This window comes from Misgurnus anguillicaudatus, chromosome 7, assembly GCF_027580225.2.
Source record: "Misgurnus anguillicaudatus chromosome 7, ASM2758022v2, whole genome shotgun sequence".
NCBI classification, from domain to species: Eukaryota; Metazoa; Chordata; class Actinopteri; order Cypriniformes; family Cobitidae; genus Misgurnus; species Misgurnus anguillicaudatus.
The window spans coordinates 37,031,304-37,045,362 of NC_073343.2; the positions used below are offsets into that span (position 1 = coordinate 37,031,304).

At 37.8% G+C, this 14,059-nt stretch overlaps 2 protein-coding genes across 2 annotated transcripts in view; one reads left to right on the forward strand and one right to left on the reverse strand.

Moving 5' to 3' along the window:
• Window positions 1–14,059, forward strand: part of LOC129418154 (calpain-14) — a 142,800-nt gene that overhangs the window by 33,424 nt on the left and 95,317 nt on the right. The gene's annotated exons all lie outside the window — the stretch shown is intronic.
• Window positions 9,374–13,954, reverse strand: gpr65 (G protein-coupled receptor 65). The gene is made up of 2 exons (XM_055173288.2): window positions 13,809–13,954; window positions 9,374–11,501 (listed from the first exon to the last, which is right to left on the reverse strand). The coding sequence occupies exon 2, from the start codon at window positions 11,489–11,491 to the stop codon at window positions 10,496–10,498; it is 996 nt and encodes a 331-aa protein (XP_055029263.2). The 5' UTR covers window positions 11,492–11,501; window positions 13,809–13,954; the 3' UTR covers window positions 9,374–10,495.

Sequence of the window (14,059 nt, forward strand, 5' to 3'; positions counted from 1 at the left end):
AGATGAATGTGTGTATCAGACGAATGTGTGAATCAAATTAATCTGTGAATAAGATGAATGTGTGAATCAGACAAATGTGTGTATCAGACGAATGCATGTATTAGATGAGCGTGTGTATCAGACGAATGTGTGAATCAAATTAATCTATGAATAAGATGAATGTGTGAGTAAGACGAATGTGTGAATCAGACGAATGGGTGAATCAGATGAATCTGTGAAACAGATGAATCTGTGAATCAGATGACCTGTGAATTAGATGAATGTGTGAATCAGACGAATGTGTGAATCAGACGAATGTGTGTATCACACAAATGTGTGAATCAGACGAATCTGTGAATCAAATGAATCTGTGAAGCAGATGAATCAGTGAATGAGATGAATCAGTGAATCAGATGAATCGGTGAATCAGATGAATCTGTGAATCAGATGAATGTGTGAATCAGATGAATGTGTGAGTCAGATGAATGTGTGAATCAGATGAATGTGTGAATCAGATGAATCTTTGAATAAGATGAATGCGTGTATCAGATGAATGTGTGAATCAAATTAATCTGTGAATAAGATGAATCAGACAAATGTGTATATCAGACAAATGTGTGTATCAGACAAACGTGTGAATCAAATGAATCTGTGAGTAAGACGAATGTGTGAATCAGACGAATGTGTGAATCAGATGAATGTGTGAATCAGACGAATGTGTGTATCAGATGAATGTGTGAATCAGATGAATCTGTGAATCAAATGAATCTGTGAATCAGATGAATGTGTGAGTAAGACGAATGTGTGAGTCAGATGAATGTGTGAATCAGATGAATGTGTGAATCAAATGAATCTGTGAATAAGATGAATGCGTGTATCAGACAAATGTGTGAATCAAATTAATCTGTGAATAAGATGAATCAGACAAATGTGTATATCAGATGAATGTGTGTATCAGACAAACGTGTGAATCAAATAAATCTGTGAATAAGACGAATGTGTGAATCAGACGAATGTGTGAATCAGACGAATGTGTGTATCAGATGAATGTGTGAATCAGATGAATCTGTGAATCAGATGAATCTGTGAATAAGATAACGTGTGAATCAGACGAATGTGTGAATCAGATGAATGTGTAAATCAGATGAATCTGTGAATCAGATGAATGCGTGTATCAGACGAATGTGTATATCAGATGAATGTGTGTATCAGACAAACGTGTGAATCAAATGAATCTGTGAATAAGACGAATGGGTGAATCAGACGAATGGGTGAATCAGACGAATGTGTGTATCAGACGAATGTGTGTATCAGACAAATGTGTGAATCAGACGAATGTGTGAATCAGACGAATGTGTGAATCAGACGAATGTGTGAATCAAATGAATCTGTGAATAAGATGAATGCGTGTATCAGACGAATGTGTATATCAGATGAATGTGTGTATCAGACGAACGTGTGAATCAAATGAATCTGTGAATCAGACGAATGGGTGAATCAGATGAATCTGTGAATCAGACGAATGTGTGTATCAGACGAATGTGTGAATCAAATGAATCTGTGAACCAGATGAATCCATGAATCTGTGAATCAGATGAATCTGTGAATTAGATGAATGTGTGAATCAGATGAATGTGTAAATCAGATGAATCTGTGAATCAGATGAATCTGTGAATAAGATAACGTGTGAATCAGACGAATGTGTGAATCAGATGAATGTGTAAATCAGATGAATCTGTAAATCAGATGAATCTGTGAATAAGATAACGTGTGAATCAGACGAATGTGTGAATCAGATGAATGTGTGAATCAGATAAATCTGTGAATCAGATGAATGTGTGAATCTGTGATAAATGTGTGAATCAGATGAATGTGTGAATCAGATGAATGTGTGAATCAGATGAATCTGTGATCTATAAAGGATGTTTAAGCAGGCAAATTTCAAAAACAGTGATAGATTTGGGGAAGTGAGGGATTGATTATGTTCATGAGTGTGCTTGTGTCTTAAATGAGTTTTGTTTAAGGCTTGTCAAACTATATCAACAGCATGACTATTATTACCACACAACATAATTTCAAATCTTTGGTTGCATATCAACAAATGCGTAAACATATTAACCCAAATGTCTTGTACATAAACAAGTTATACTGATGAAAACACTGATGAATGAAAGCTCTTTCTCCTAAGGTTAATACCATGGGTGAGTGTATGCACGCTGTAAAACAGACATCAGGGAAACAATATAAAGATGCACCACTTAAACAGAGATTTTAATAATATTACTTTATACAGAGTAGTTCATTCAAAAACCCATCATTAAGTCAAGACATCAATATTTGCATTAAGGACAGATTTAATTTATCACCTTTTATCTAAAGTAAACGTTAAAACATTATCTGAACCATTTTTGTGACAGTGAAGTTGACATATCAGCAACCAGCCAAAGTGCTCGGTATGGCTTAAATGTATGTTTATGGTAGCAAATGTGTTCATATAGACTTGAATGTGGTCTCTTTTAAATTGGCCCAATAAGCAATACATTTTGCTCAGACGAAAACTGCACAAAAACATATTTTTGCTACACTTAACAAAGTCCTTTTCTTGTAAAATTAAAAACCTGATCACATTTTTCTTTATTATGTAAAATTTTATGGGTACTTAACAAAAATATGTAATAAAAAAAAAAATAATTTGGCTTCAATAGACCATATTTTTTATATATATATTTAAATAAAAAGTGATAAGAAACGTATATTATATATATATATATATATATTAGGAGGAAGCATTACAGTTTCTACTAATATACTATTTGCTCTGTTTAAACATTTATGCAACATTTACTGCTAAAACGAATGCAGTGTTGTTGTAAAGCAGATCAGATGTGTGAATATAAAGCTCAAGTGTGAAGTAAAAGTGAGACAGCAGGAAATAGAAAGAGTGATATTTTCTGTGATCTTCAGGTGAGATGTCACACTGTGCATGCTAAGATTGCAATGTCTCACAGTCAGTTCTCATTGTGTTTAGGAATATAAGATGAACTGAATGGCAAGTACAGATGTTCACAGAGAGCTTTGGTTTCACCATTCGCTATGTCTGAAACATCTCTTTTTTCGGTAGAATCAAAGAAAAGCGACCAATTGAAAGCAGAAGGTGGATTTGTTCAAGGTTAAAGGAACCTTGATTTTATCTGTCTGTAATAGATCATGTTTGTGTCCTGGTTTAGATCATTTCATGGCTGAGGTTTTATTGGCTCATTTTCAGCAGACGGTTGGGGTGTTAAATGTGGTGTCATAGAATCGGTAGCAGCGCTCATGAAAATAAATGGCACCGCACAGGTGATAATTTACTGCATTGAAAGGCCTCGGCCGTTTCCAGTCCACTATAACCTGACATGACATTTGTTTGGATAAGCAAATGCTATACAAGCTCAGTTTCACAGTCAGAATGTGGGATTAGAATCTGAATTTTTATTTTGAGAAATCCTCTTTCTAATTCCAGAAGGAGGATCTCAAATGTAAGCTAAACCATCTAGGCTGCATGTTTGAAGTGACTCAATTCAGATTTTTTCCTCACCGGATATGGCGCACAAAGGTTTAAGCAGAAAAAAGTGCATAGATTGCAATACTCTTTGATCCGTTTCAGGCCTCAATCATTTGTGGAAATAAATCGAATATGAATCGGATACATGCATTTGCGTACGCAATGTAAGTGGACGAATCGGAAATTCCCATCTCAAGATGTGTCATGCGTCATTGAAAATGCAATGATGGCAAATGACGTCAACTCAGGTGGACACCACCTGCATCACATCATCGCAATGGAGGACGACGACTACCCTTAGTGGAGTAATGTTGAAGTTTTATGTCTTGTATAAAGCCCTATAATCTTGTACAATCATCTTGTCTGTGTCCATTGCATATTGCGACATTTTACTTCCTTTGTGGTTTAAGCTGTTCTAGGTCAGTATGTTTACCTTGAATTGTTTTGCCAAGTATTTTGTGCAAATGCAGATATCAGATACAAGTCACTTTTACCAGATGATGTAAGCGGGTCGTCCAAAAAATCAGATACAGGCAACAAATTGGAATTGGGTATAAATCCAGCCCAAGTGTTATGGAGGAACAACCATTTCAGCAGCCTGATTTTAAAGAATTAGTCTTCTGAGATTATTTCTGTGCTTTCGCTTAGTCTAACTGACTTGAGCTATTTTAGTGACTAGTTCACATGCAAACTCAACCATGAGATCTGCTGCTGATTTCCATGTGTGCATGTCAATGACTATGGATCTGGTCTTTGAAAGCTTGCTGAAAAGGGTTTTGTGAGCTTTGTAAAACACGAAAGACGCACAATATTTATGTGGAGACGTTCCCATGGAAACCATCATTTATTTTAGGTTTGCCAAAACACATTTGTCATACACTGAAGAGACTGACAGACTTTCATGAGCCAGACAAACTGTAAAACCACATTAAAGTCTACTTGAAAAATCATCCAAGGTCTTAACTTATATGTAAGTGTACAATGATAAAAACTATTAGCATAACTAGAACATGCTCTTGTGTGCATTCAGTCATCACAGGGTTAAGTGCACTCGACTGTGTACCTTGGCAATTTAATTGGCCAAACATATTTGCATATTCATTATTTTATTTTCAAATCTCTGTAATATTTACATTTTCTGTAGCAGTCTTGCAAACCTGCTTATTTTTAGTAGACTAACTGCAGTGCTTAAGAAAATGAATAAAATAGTAACTAGTTAAATGCTTTGTAATTTTGCACAGTCCACATTTGACCAGGCTGCTGTGTTTGTGCTTAAATTGACAATTTATTTGTTGGTCCTAGAATAACTTCCCTGTCAAAAAATATGCAGTTCATGCCATGACCACCTGCCTAATATCTTGCAGTCCCTGCTTTAGCCTGAAAAACAGCAGCTATGAGGCGAAGCATTGATTTGACAAGGTGCCAATAGGTTTCCTGTGGTATCTACCACAAAGTCAAGAATAGCAGGTCCTCCATTTCCTGTATATCGCAGGGTGGCGGTGATGTAGCGCAAACATGTTTTCCCAAGTCAAACCACTAATGTTCAATTTGGTTCATGTCAGATGAATTTAGAGGCCAATGCATTAACAGAAATTCACCATTATGTTCTTTAAACCAACCCTTGACGATTCTGGCAGTGTGGCATAGTGGATTATCCTGTTGGTAATTGCCATCAGCTGCAGGGAACACAGTTGCCATGAATGGGTGCAATTGGTCCACAACAATGTTCAGATACCTGGCAGCTGACCAGGATGGTGCAAATGTGTCTGAAAGTGTCCTCAGAAAATATTGCACAGCCTCCATTTAACAGTTCATCCTGGTGCCATAGCCTCTGATGGTAATTGCCGTATCTGCGCTCGACCATCAGTGTGATGCACCAGGAATCTTAAGTTGTCAGATGAGGCCACTTTCCTTCAAACATCCATCACAATGATCTTGGGTCCATTTCATGCATTATTGGGGTGCAGTTAGCATGGGGACCCATACGCAGAGGTTTGCAATGAACTGTGTGCTGTGACACATTGCCCTGGTCGTCACTGTTGTAGATGTTAGTGATTTGTCAAACTATGGTCCTGCTGGCATCAATGAGCTTCATACGACACGCTGGATGCCAATGTACTCACTATGTAAAGCTGGTGCTTGGGTAATATACAGTTGTGCTCAAAATTATTCAACCCCAACTGAAATTGATTGTTTTGGCCGGTTTGACATTGATTTTGATCATTCAGTCATCCTGCTTACAATTACATCAAAGAGGCATGTGTAGGTCAGACAAATATAACATAACATTTATAATGAAATAACCACAAATGTCTTTTCTGTGCTCACATCATTATCAGTTTTATTCAACCCCCAAGTGACATTCAATCTTAGTACTTAGTACAACATCCTTTTACAGTTAAAACAGCTTTTAAACGTGAAGCATAGCTTGACACAAGTGTCTTGCAGCGATCTACGGGTATCTTCGCCCATTCATCATGGGCAAAAGCCTCCAGTTCAGTCACATTCTTAGGCTTGCGCACTGCAACTGCTTTCTTTAAGTCCCACCAGAGGTTCTCAATCGGTTGTAAGTCTGGTGACTGCGATGGCCACTTCAAAATGTTCCAGCCTTTTTTCTGCAACCATGCTCTAGTGGATTTGGAGGTATGCTTGGGATCATTGTCCTGTTGAAAGGTCCAACGTCTCCCAAGCCTCAGGTTTGTGACGGACTGCAACACATTGTCATCCAATATGTCCTGGTACTGAAGAGAATTCATGGTACCTTGCACACGCTGAAGTTTCCCTGTACCTGCAGAAGCAAAACAGCCCCAAAGCATGATTGACCCCCCACCATGCTTCACAGTAGGCAAGGTGTTCTTTTCTTCATAGGCCTTGTTTTTCCTCCTCCAAACATAGCGTTGATCCATGGGCCCAAACAGTTCTAATTTTCCACAGAACACTATCCCAAAACTTCTGTGGTTTGTCCACATGACTTTTGGCATACTGCAGTCGACTCTTCTTATTCTTTGGAGACAGCAAGGAGGTGTGCCCGGGAGTTCTGGCATGGAGGCCTTCAGTACGCAGGGTGCGCCGTATTGTCTGAGCAGAAACTTCAGTACCCACATCTGACAAATCTTTTCTCAGTTCCTCAGCAGTCACACAGGGACTTTTTTCCACTCTACGCTTCAGATCGCAGTTAGCATCTTTTTTCTGCCACGACCAGGAAGCGTTTCAACAGTGCCCTTTGCCTTGAATTTGCGAATGATGCTTCCTATGGTGTCTCTTGGTATGTTTAACATCTTTGCAATCTTCTTATAGCCATTGCCCTTCCTGTGAAGATTAATCACCTCTTCTCTTGTCTTCCTGGACCATTCTTTTGACTTCACCATGTTTGTAACCACACCAGTAAATGTTTAGAAGGAGTTGAGTATCACAGTCATTTTAAAGCTGCCTAATTGGTGCTTATTAGGCTTTATTGCTGTTCCCTGACATCCACAGGTGTTTTCAATACCTGATTGAAAACACTTCAATGAACCTCTGTTCTTCAGAGTGGTAGTTCTTTAAGGGGTTGAATAATTGTGTCAATGAAGAATTCACAAAAGAAACATTTACTACTATATTACAAAACCAATTGATGTAATTTTAGTTGCATATGGTTCTTTAAGAAGTCATTGTAGGATTTCATTCTGAATACAATTACAAATGTACACTAAATTCCCTAAAACCCTTAACAGCATTGGGGGGTTGAATAATTTTGAACACAACTGTATATATTCTGCTCTATGAAGTCACCTGTGCCAATTGGTTGCCGGGTCTGCCGTTGATGGGTGTGGTCATAATTTAATGGCTCATCGGTGTTGTCCTTAGCTAAACCCTTTTCGGATGTCTTGATTCACGTGTGAACCAGTGTTTTAGGCTGATGGATGTTATGGATTCTGTACAGGGTTTGTAACCTCACAGCATAAGGACATATGAGACTGTATTTAAAGGCCTACATGTAATGTAATGATGACTCAAAGAACTGAAAGTTTTATCCAGCAAATGAGAAAATCAATAAATCAATAAAAGCACATATAGGGGCAGTTTTCCAGACAGGGCTTATCCTAATCCCAGACTAAAATGTATGTTTGTGCTGTCTTCAAATATCAGTGCCATTGTTTTGTCTCAAGAAGCACATCAGTATTTTTTTGTAAGCCTACAAAAACTATACTAATGTCCCAATATAATTATGCTTAGTCCTGGATTAATCTAAACCCTGTCCGGGAAACCGCCTCATAGTGAACTCAAGGACCTTTAACATCATAGATCAGTGGTCTCAAACTCCCGGCCCGCGGGCCATTTGTGGCCCGCCCTCCCCCTCTCTGCGGCCCGCGTCACCCTTCAACAATATAACGTAATCTGGCCCGCAGAAAGATTTTTATTTAAATTCGTTTTTTATTTAAACGTTTAAGGGTCCGGTCACATGTCGCGTCTAACAACGCGAGTTAAAACGAGTCGAGGCGTTTCTTAAAGTTTGTTTACTTTTCAAAGTGCTTGCTTGGGAGCGGAGGTTGCGCAGCGTGGGGTCGCGTCATTCGTTGCTACGCAGCCACGAGCGCGCGCTCCGTGATGGCGAGGGTAACGGAATGCGTGATCGGATTTTAATTCCTCTCGCGTCAATCATATCATTGTCACAATGCGATCAGTTCATCTGATCGCGACTTTGTAGTGTTTGTCCAGAGAAGATTTGTTACTTCCGGGTGGATACTCTGTTACTCAGAGAAGAGCTGCTGTGGGGTTATTACCGTAGTTCACATCAAGTCACAGCTTCTAATGGAGACACCGCAGTGAGATGTAGTGCAACAGTTTAATATTAAACTACGGATGAGAAAATGACCCATCAAAGTGCCCAGGTTAGGAAAAGAGGAAAGATGAGGAGAAATTACAGAGGATACAAGTACTTCTATATGAAATATATATGAAGTATAATACATTATTATCTTGCTTGCTTATACATAGAGCAGTATTATTTATTTTTACTGTCCAAGCTTATGTAACATTGACTACCCATCCAAATGTTTTAGGATCACTTTCACTTATTAATATTTTTCTAAATATAATAGCAAATTCATTAAAACGGTGGAATAACAAAAAGGAACATAATAAAGTCAATACTATGACTGAAAACAGTCAAAAATAAATAAAAACAGAAACACTTACTGTTGGTACATTTTTTATAATAGTTTATAAATGTATAGGAATTAAATTTGTTAGTTTTAATAGGCCTTAGTTAATAATTCAAAGCCTAATAAGGTTAAAAAAATTACTTACTTTTATAAAATAATGTATATTAATAAATAAAAAACACTGTTTATATATTTTCAAGTATTATTATACATAAAAAAATATTTTAAAGAAATATTGTACTTTTTTGAACGTTAAAATAGCTCTGCGGCCCTCTGATGAAATGTCAGTCTCAGAAATGGCCCCAAGCCAGTTTGAGTTTGAGACCCCTGTCATAGATGAAGCTCACCATGCATCCCTATATCATGTTTCCCATCCCGTGTGTTTGATTGATGAGGCTGTCCGGAGTGAAGTCGAAGGTGTGGGCGCTCGATTAAAAGCCAGTGGATTCTCATAATGAAATCTTCCAGTATGAGTAAGCTGATGTTCTGATTAATATTAAAACAAGAATGTGACTCATTCAGATCAGTCATTTACAGTAAGATGCTGCGTAGGTTATGGTGAACTCACAAACAGCAAATCAAATCTTTGAATTTTGGCAGGACATCGCTGTATAGTTGCTGATGTGTTATGATCAAACAGATTTAAGATAACCTTTACAATAAAGAGAAAGAGCAAGGTAACTAAAACACAAAAATACAGCTTTATTCTGTAAATGGATGACAGCAAGTTTAACAATGAAGCATTACATTTCAAATCTGGTGAGAAATATTTGGTGCCTAGATTTATATAAGCGTTCAATACAAAGTTTAGTGCAAATTTAAAATAGTTAAAAATGCAATTTTGAGAAAGCCACTTTAAAACAATTTTAGCGAAACTGCCATCAAGAGTTTGAAAAGAAACATTAGCTTATGACTGAAGCAACTTATGGTAACATTATTTGGCTGACATAAAAATAGAAATCCACACATGAATTACAATGGAATGTAACACTTGTAACAGGGACAATTATCTTCAAGCAGAAGTCATTTTTATGTCACTAGTGCCACCAAGTGGAATTATATGAACATTGATCTCATGGCTTTATAATATAGTGCAAGGTGTATGAACTGACCTTCATTGTGCTTTTGTGTCGGTCCTCATTCACTTAAAGATGCCGTAGAATAAAACTGTATTTATGTAGATGAACAATAAGAGTTGTGTACATGGTTATGACATATCGTGAGCCTCAAACAAGATTGTTTCCTCCTTCTTATATAAACCTTGTGCATGCAAAAGACCGCTGGAAAACAGACCAATATCAACATAACACAAACTGTGACGATACAGTCGAGATGTACGCCCCTAACATTAAATTAAGTACACTGTTGTTACAATGCTATAAATAAAGTTGTGACTGCTAAGTTAGCGCTATATGCTAACATTTAGCCTGAAGTTCAAGTATTGACGTTACGTTTTGCAGGTCCATACTGAAAAAAACCCCACAAACTTTCCACTCAGAAACGTCTTACAAACAATCTTCAAACAAATGATTATTCCTCAAAATCTGTCTCTTCATCTGATACAGACTCAAACAGAAGATCTGTTTACACACACACACATAGAGCTACTGAAGGAGCTGCTCTGAGAAACAGCCAATCAGAGCAGAGCTCAACATTATTATTCATGACCCTTCCAAATAAGTTGTTGAAATAATAGACCATTTAATTCTAAAGACATATCCTAGGGTTGTAAATGGACATCTCTGGATAATGTCTGTAGATATCAGAGAACTATTTAACAGATTATTTCAATGTATGCGCTGGCACCTTTATTTACAACATAAACAGTCTACAAAATAGTTTCACCCATTAAACCATTTGAATGAACAATTCCTTTCTGTTTTTCCGTCTTCCGTGTTCTCCTGAGAACGATTAAAGCATTTAAAGCGCTCGCCTGACCCATTCGGCTGCTGAAGCAGTAAAGCAGCGGGTCAGCCAGGCAGTTTAGTGTAGACAAGGCTATGGTAATCTTAAAGCCAATATAGAGCCAGCTGGGAGAGGAACATACTTCCAGTAGACTTCTCAAAACCAACATGATGTGAAAAGGCCCGAAACAAAGGTAGAGAGTTAACAGAATGCTTCCCAAAAGCTTAAAGACGTGCCGACGTTCCGCCACCTCAATCGATTGGCTCTTCTTCACGGCAAGATAGATTCGCCAATAACAAAATCCCACGATCACGGCGGGAACGAAGAAGCCGACAATGAAGCGAGCATAATTCCCCCGTCTTTGTCTATCTTGCAAAGGAAATACGTCCAAGCAGATAAAATTCTTTGCATCATAAATTTCGTCTGAATCGACAGTAATCGCGTTAAAAATGACTGTAAATATCCAAGCTGCGATGCTGACGATGACGGCCGTTCTTCGCTTTCTAAAGGCTGAAAACTTGAGAGGATGAACCACGGCTAAGTAGCGATCCACGGCGATGCAGCTGAGCAGCACTGTGCTCGTGTAGAAGTTTGTGTAGAGCAAGAAGACGCAGACGGCGCACGCGATCTTGCTGTAGGGCCATTCGTCATTGAGCATGAACTCAATCCATACTGGCAAACACATGATGTACAAGAGGTCAGAGAGAGCCAGGTTAAACAGATAGACGCCCAACTCGTTCTTCTGACGGATGTGCTGGCACGACACAAACAAGAAGAAGGCGTTGGCTGGAATGCCGAGCAGAATCACGACCAGGTGAAGGCCCAGGAAGAAGTTATTCTCAAACTGTATACTTGGATAGCAATCTTCTGAATCATTTTGGCTAGGTGTGGTCATCCAATTCACTGTGGTTATGTTCATCTTGAGGCAGCTGGGTTAAAGAGAAGAGAAAACATCAGTGTTTATGGCATGATATCATTTTTTTTGTTGATGTGTTCCTTTAGCTTGATTGGTTAAACATTGTGTTCGCAGCCCTCTGAAAAGACAAGCTAGGTGGTTAGCTGGTTTAAGCTGATCTTTCAGCCTGATTTTAGGTGGTTAAGCTGGTGTAGCAAGCTGGTTTGAAATAGGTTTTGACCACTTTGGTCTTAGCTCAGGTTGGGACACCACCTGACTCCCCAGCTTAACAATCTTAACCAGCTTTAACCATATTAACCATGTTTATTGGGGGTAAAAGTGTAGTAGTCACCATTGTTTTTTTGGAGTATTGATTCCTATTAGCAAAACCAATTTTTTCTACACTAACCATGTTTTTGTTTTAACTGTAGTAAAACCATGGTTAATTTTTGTAAGGGTTGCCAGGCTGGGAGGACCATCTTAAACCAGCTACTTCCATTGTAAACCAGCTAAAACCAACCAGCTTAGCCAAGCTGGCTTAGCTTCCAGCATGGTCAAGGTGGTTTAAGCTAAAATACCAGCTAAAGTGTCCAAAACCCCTCTAAAACCAGACTGCTATTAACTAAAACCAGCCAACCACACTCTTAGAACGAATGTGTTAAAAACAGAGACAACACACTAAATGCGTTGTCCCAGAATCCACCTATCTCTGTGTTATTATTGAAACAACACATTTTGTGTTCCTTTAACACAACTTGTGTTATATTTGAACACAAAATCAACACAAAATTACACCTAATGTGTTAAAAACTTAATGCAAAAAATTAAGACATCCTATCTAAGAGTGCAGTTTAGGCTGGTTTTTGCTGGTCTTTTCTATAGGGGAACAAAAAGATTCTGGGTTCAATCCACTGATCTATATAAATGACTGGATTGCGCATAGAACGCTTAACGTAACAGCGTGAGGTGAAGCCAGCGCAGAGTTCGAGCCGCCATCTTGGTATACCCAACCGGCAGACGGCGTCATTGAATTTCCATTCAAAATCATGTTTTAAATTCACCCGCTTTACAGCGTATCAGTCACGCAAGATTATTTTTAGGATATGTGTACGTAAATTATCTGTTAATTCTGGTGTTATTTGCAATGTTTATGCTTTAATCGGGCAGGAAAATGGATTTATAAAAAACCGTTAAGGTGAGTGTCTGCTGCGTTCTGTTAATGACACGGGTATAAATAAAGTTTTTTTGACATTCAGCTACACGGTCAGCGTTATTTCTCTAAATAAGTTGAGGTAACTTGTAAGTTTAGATAACATAAAACCAGCTAATTATTGCATGCACATACGGTACAAAGTATGATTATTTATTTAGATTTCAGAATGAGCACGTTTGTCATTAATACTAAATATGTTGCGGTCTGTCTGCTGATCTGATACTGTAATAAAGATGAATGTATAATAACTGATTAAAAACTAAAATGTACAACTTTCAGTAAATAACTATGTACATGCTTAGGACGTTTGTGTTGTAATAATGTACAGGGTAACTTCAGATATAAAAACGAAGACTAGTAAAGTGATGTTTTATCATTAAAATCTGAACACGTCCATTGATTTAATAGAATGTTTGGGTATACCAACATGGCGGCGCGGTGGCTTCACAGTTGTGACGTCATGCGCAATCCAGTCATTTATATAGATCAGTGGTTCAATCCCAGATAACATGCATACAAAAAATGTTTATCTTGAAAGAAATGTGCGTTACTTTGAATAAAATCATATGCCGAATGCATAAATGTACACTCAATGTGTTAATTTTTAACACATTGGTTTGTCTTATCCTATTTAAAACATTATGTGTCCTTTCGTGTTGACTTTGTGTTCAAATAAATAAAAGGGACAACACAAGATGTGTTAAAACAACACAAAATGTGTTGTTTAAAAAATAACACAGAGATGTGTCAAGTTAAGAACAACACATTCGATGTAATTTTAACACACTTGTTTTAAGAGTGTAGCGGGAAACAGTTCACCCAAAAATAAATACTGACATCTACCGAACTGTCATGTGTCCTTCTGCTTCTAAACTACTTCTACTTCTTTTTTTTAATAAATTCATACATACAAAAACACTCTGACACAAGTCAAGTTAGGGTGATATTGAGTTTAAACGTTTGTAAATAATTGCAGCATTAGTACTAAACAGTGTTTGCTGAGACATATACTGTAAATGTACACATCACTTTTGCAAGAAATCATCCGGACTCAAGACATGAAATGTTTTTTTGAATAACAAAACCACTGAATAATAAATCAGCATGTGTGCTTATTAGTCAACATACCTGATGAAGATTTCATAAAAGTCACCATAAGAGCAGATGATTCAGGTTCCTGTGTGTTGGATGTGAAAAACGTTAAAATATCGACAGTCACAAATAGAGGAACTACTGCAGATTTCTAAAAACTACCCCAGATGAGAGGAAGCGTGTAGGAGACATCACTTCCTTATTGGTTTTCTTGATGCACTTGAACCTCAGACAACAAACCAAAAGGTATTATCAGATAACGGCATGCGTGTCTGTATATCTGTGGG

Coding starts and splice junctions, on each gene's coding strand:
- gpr65 (XM_055173288.2), bottom strand. CDS start 11,491: ATGAACATAACCACAGTGAATTGGATGACCACACCTAGCCAAAATGAT.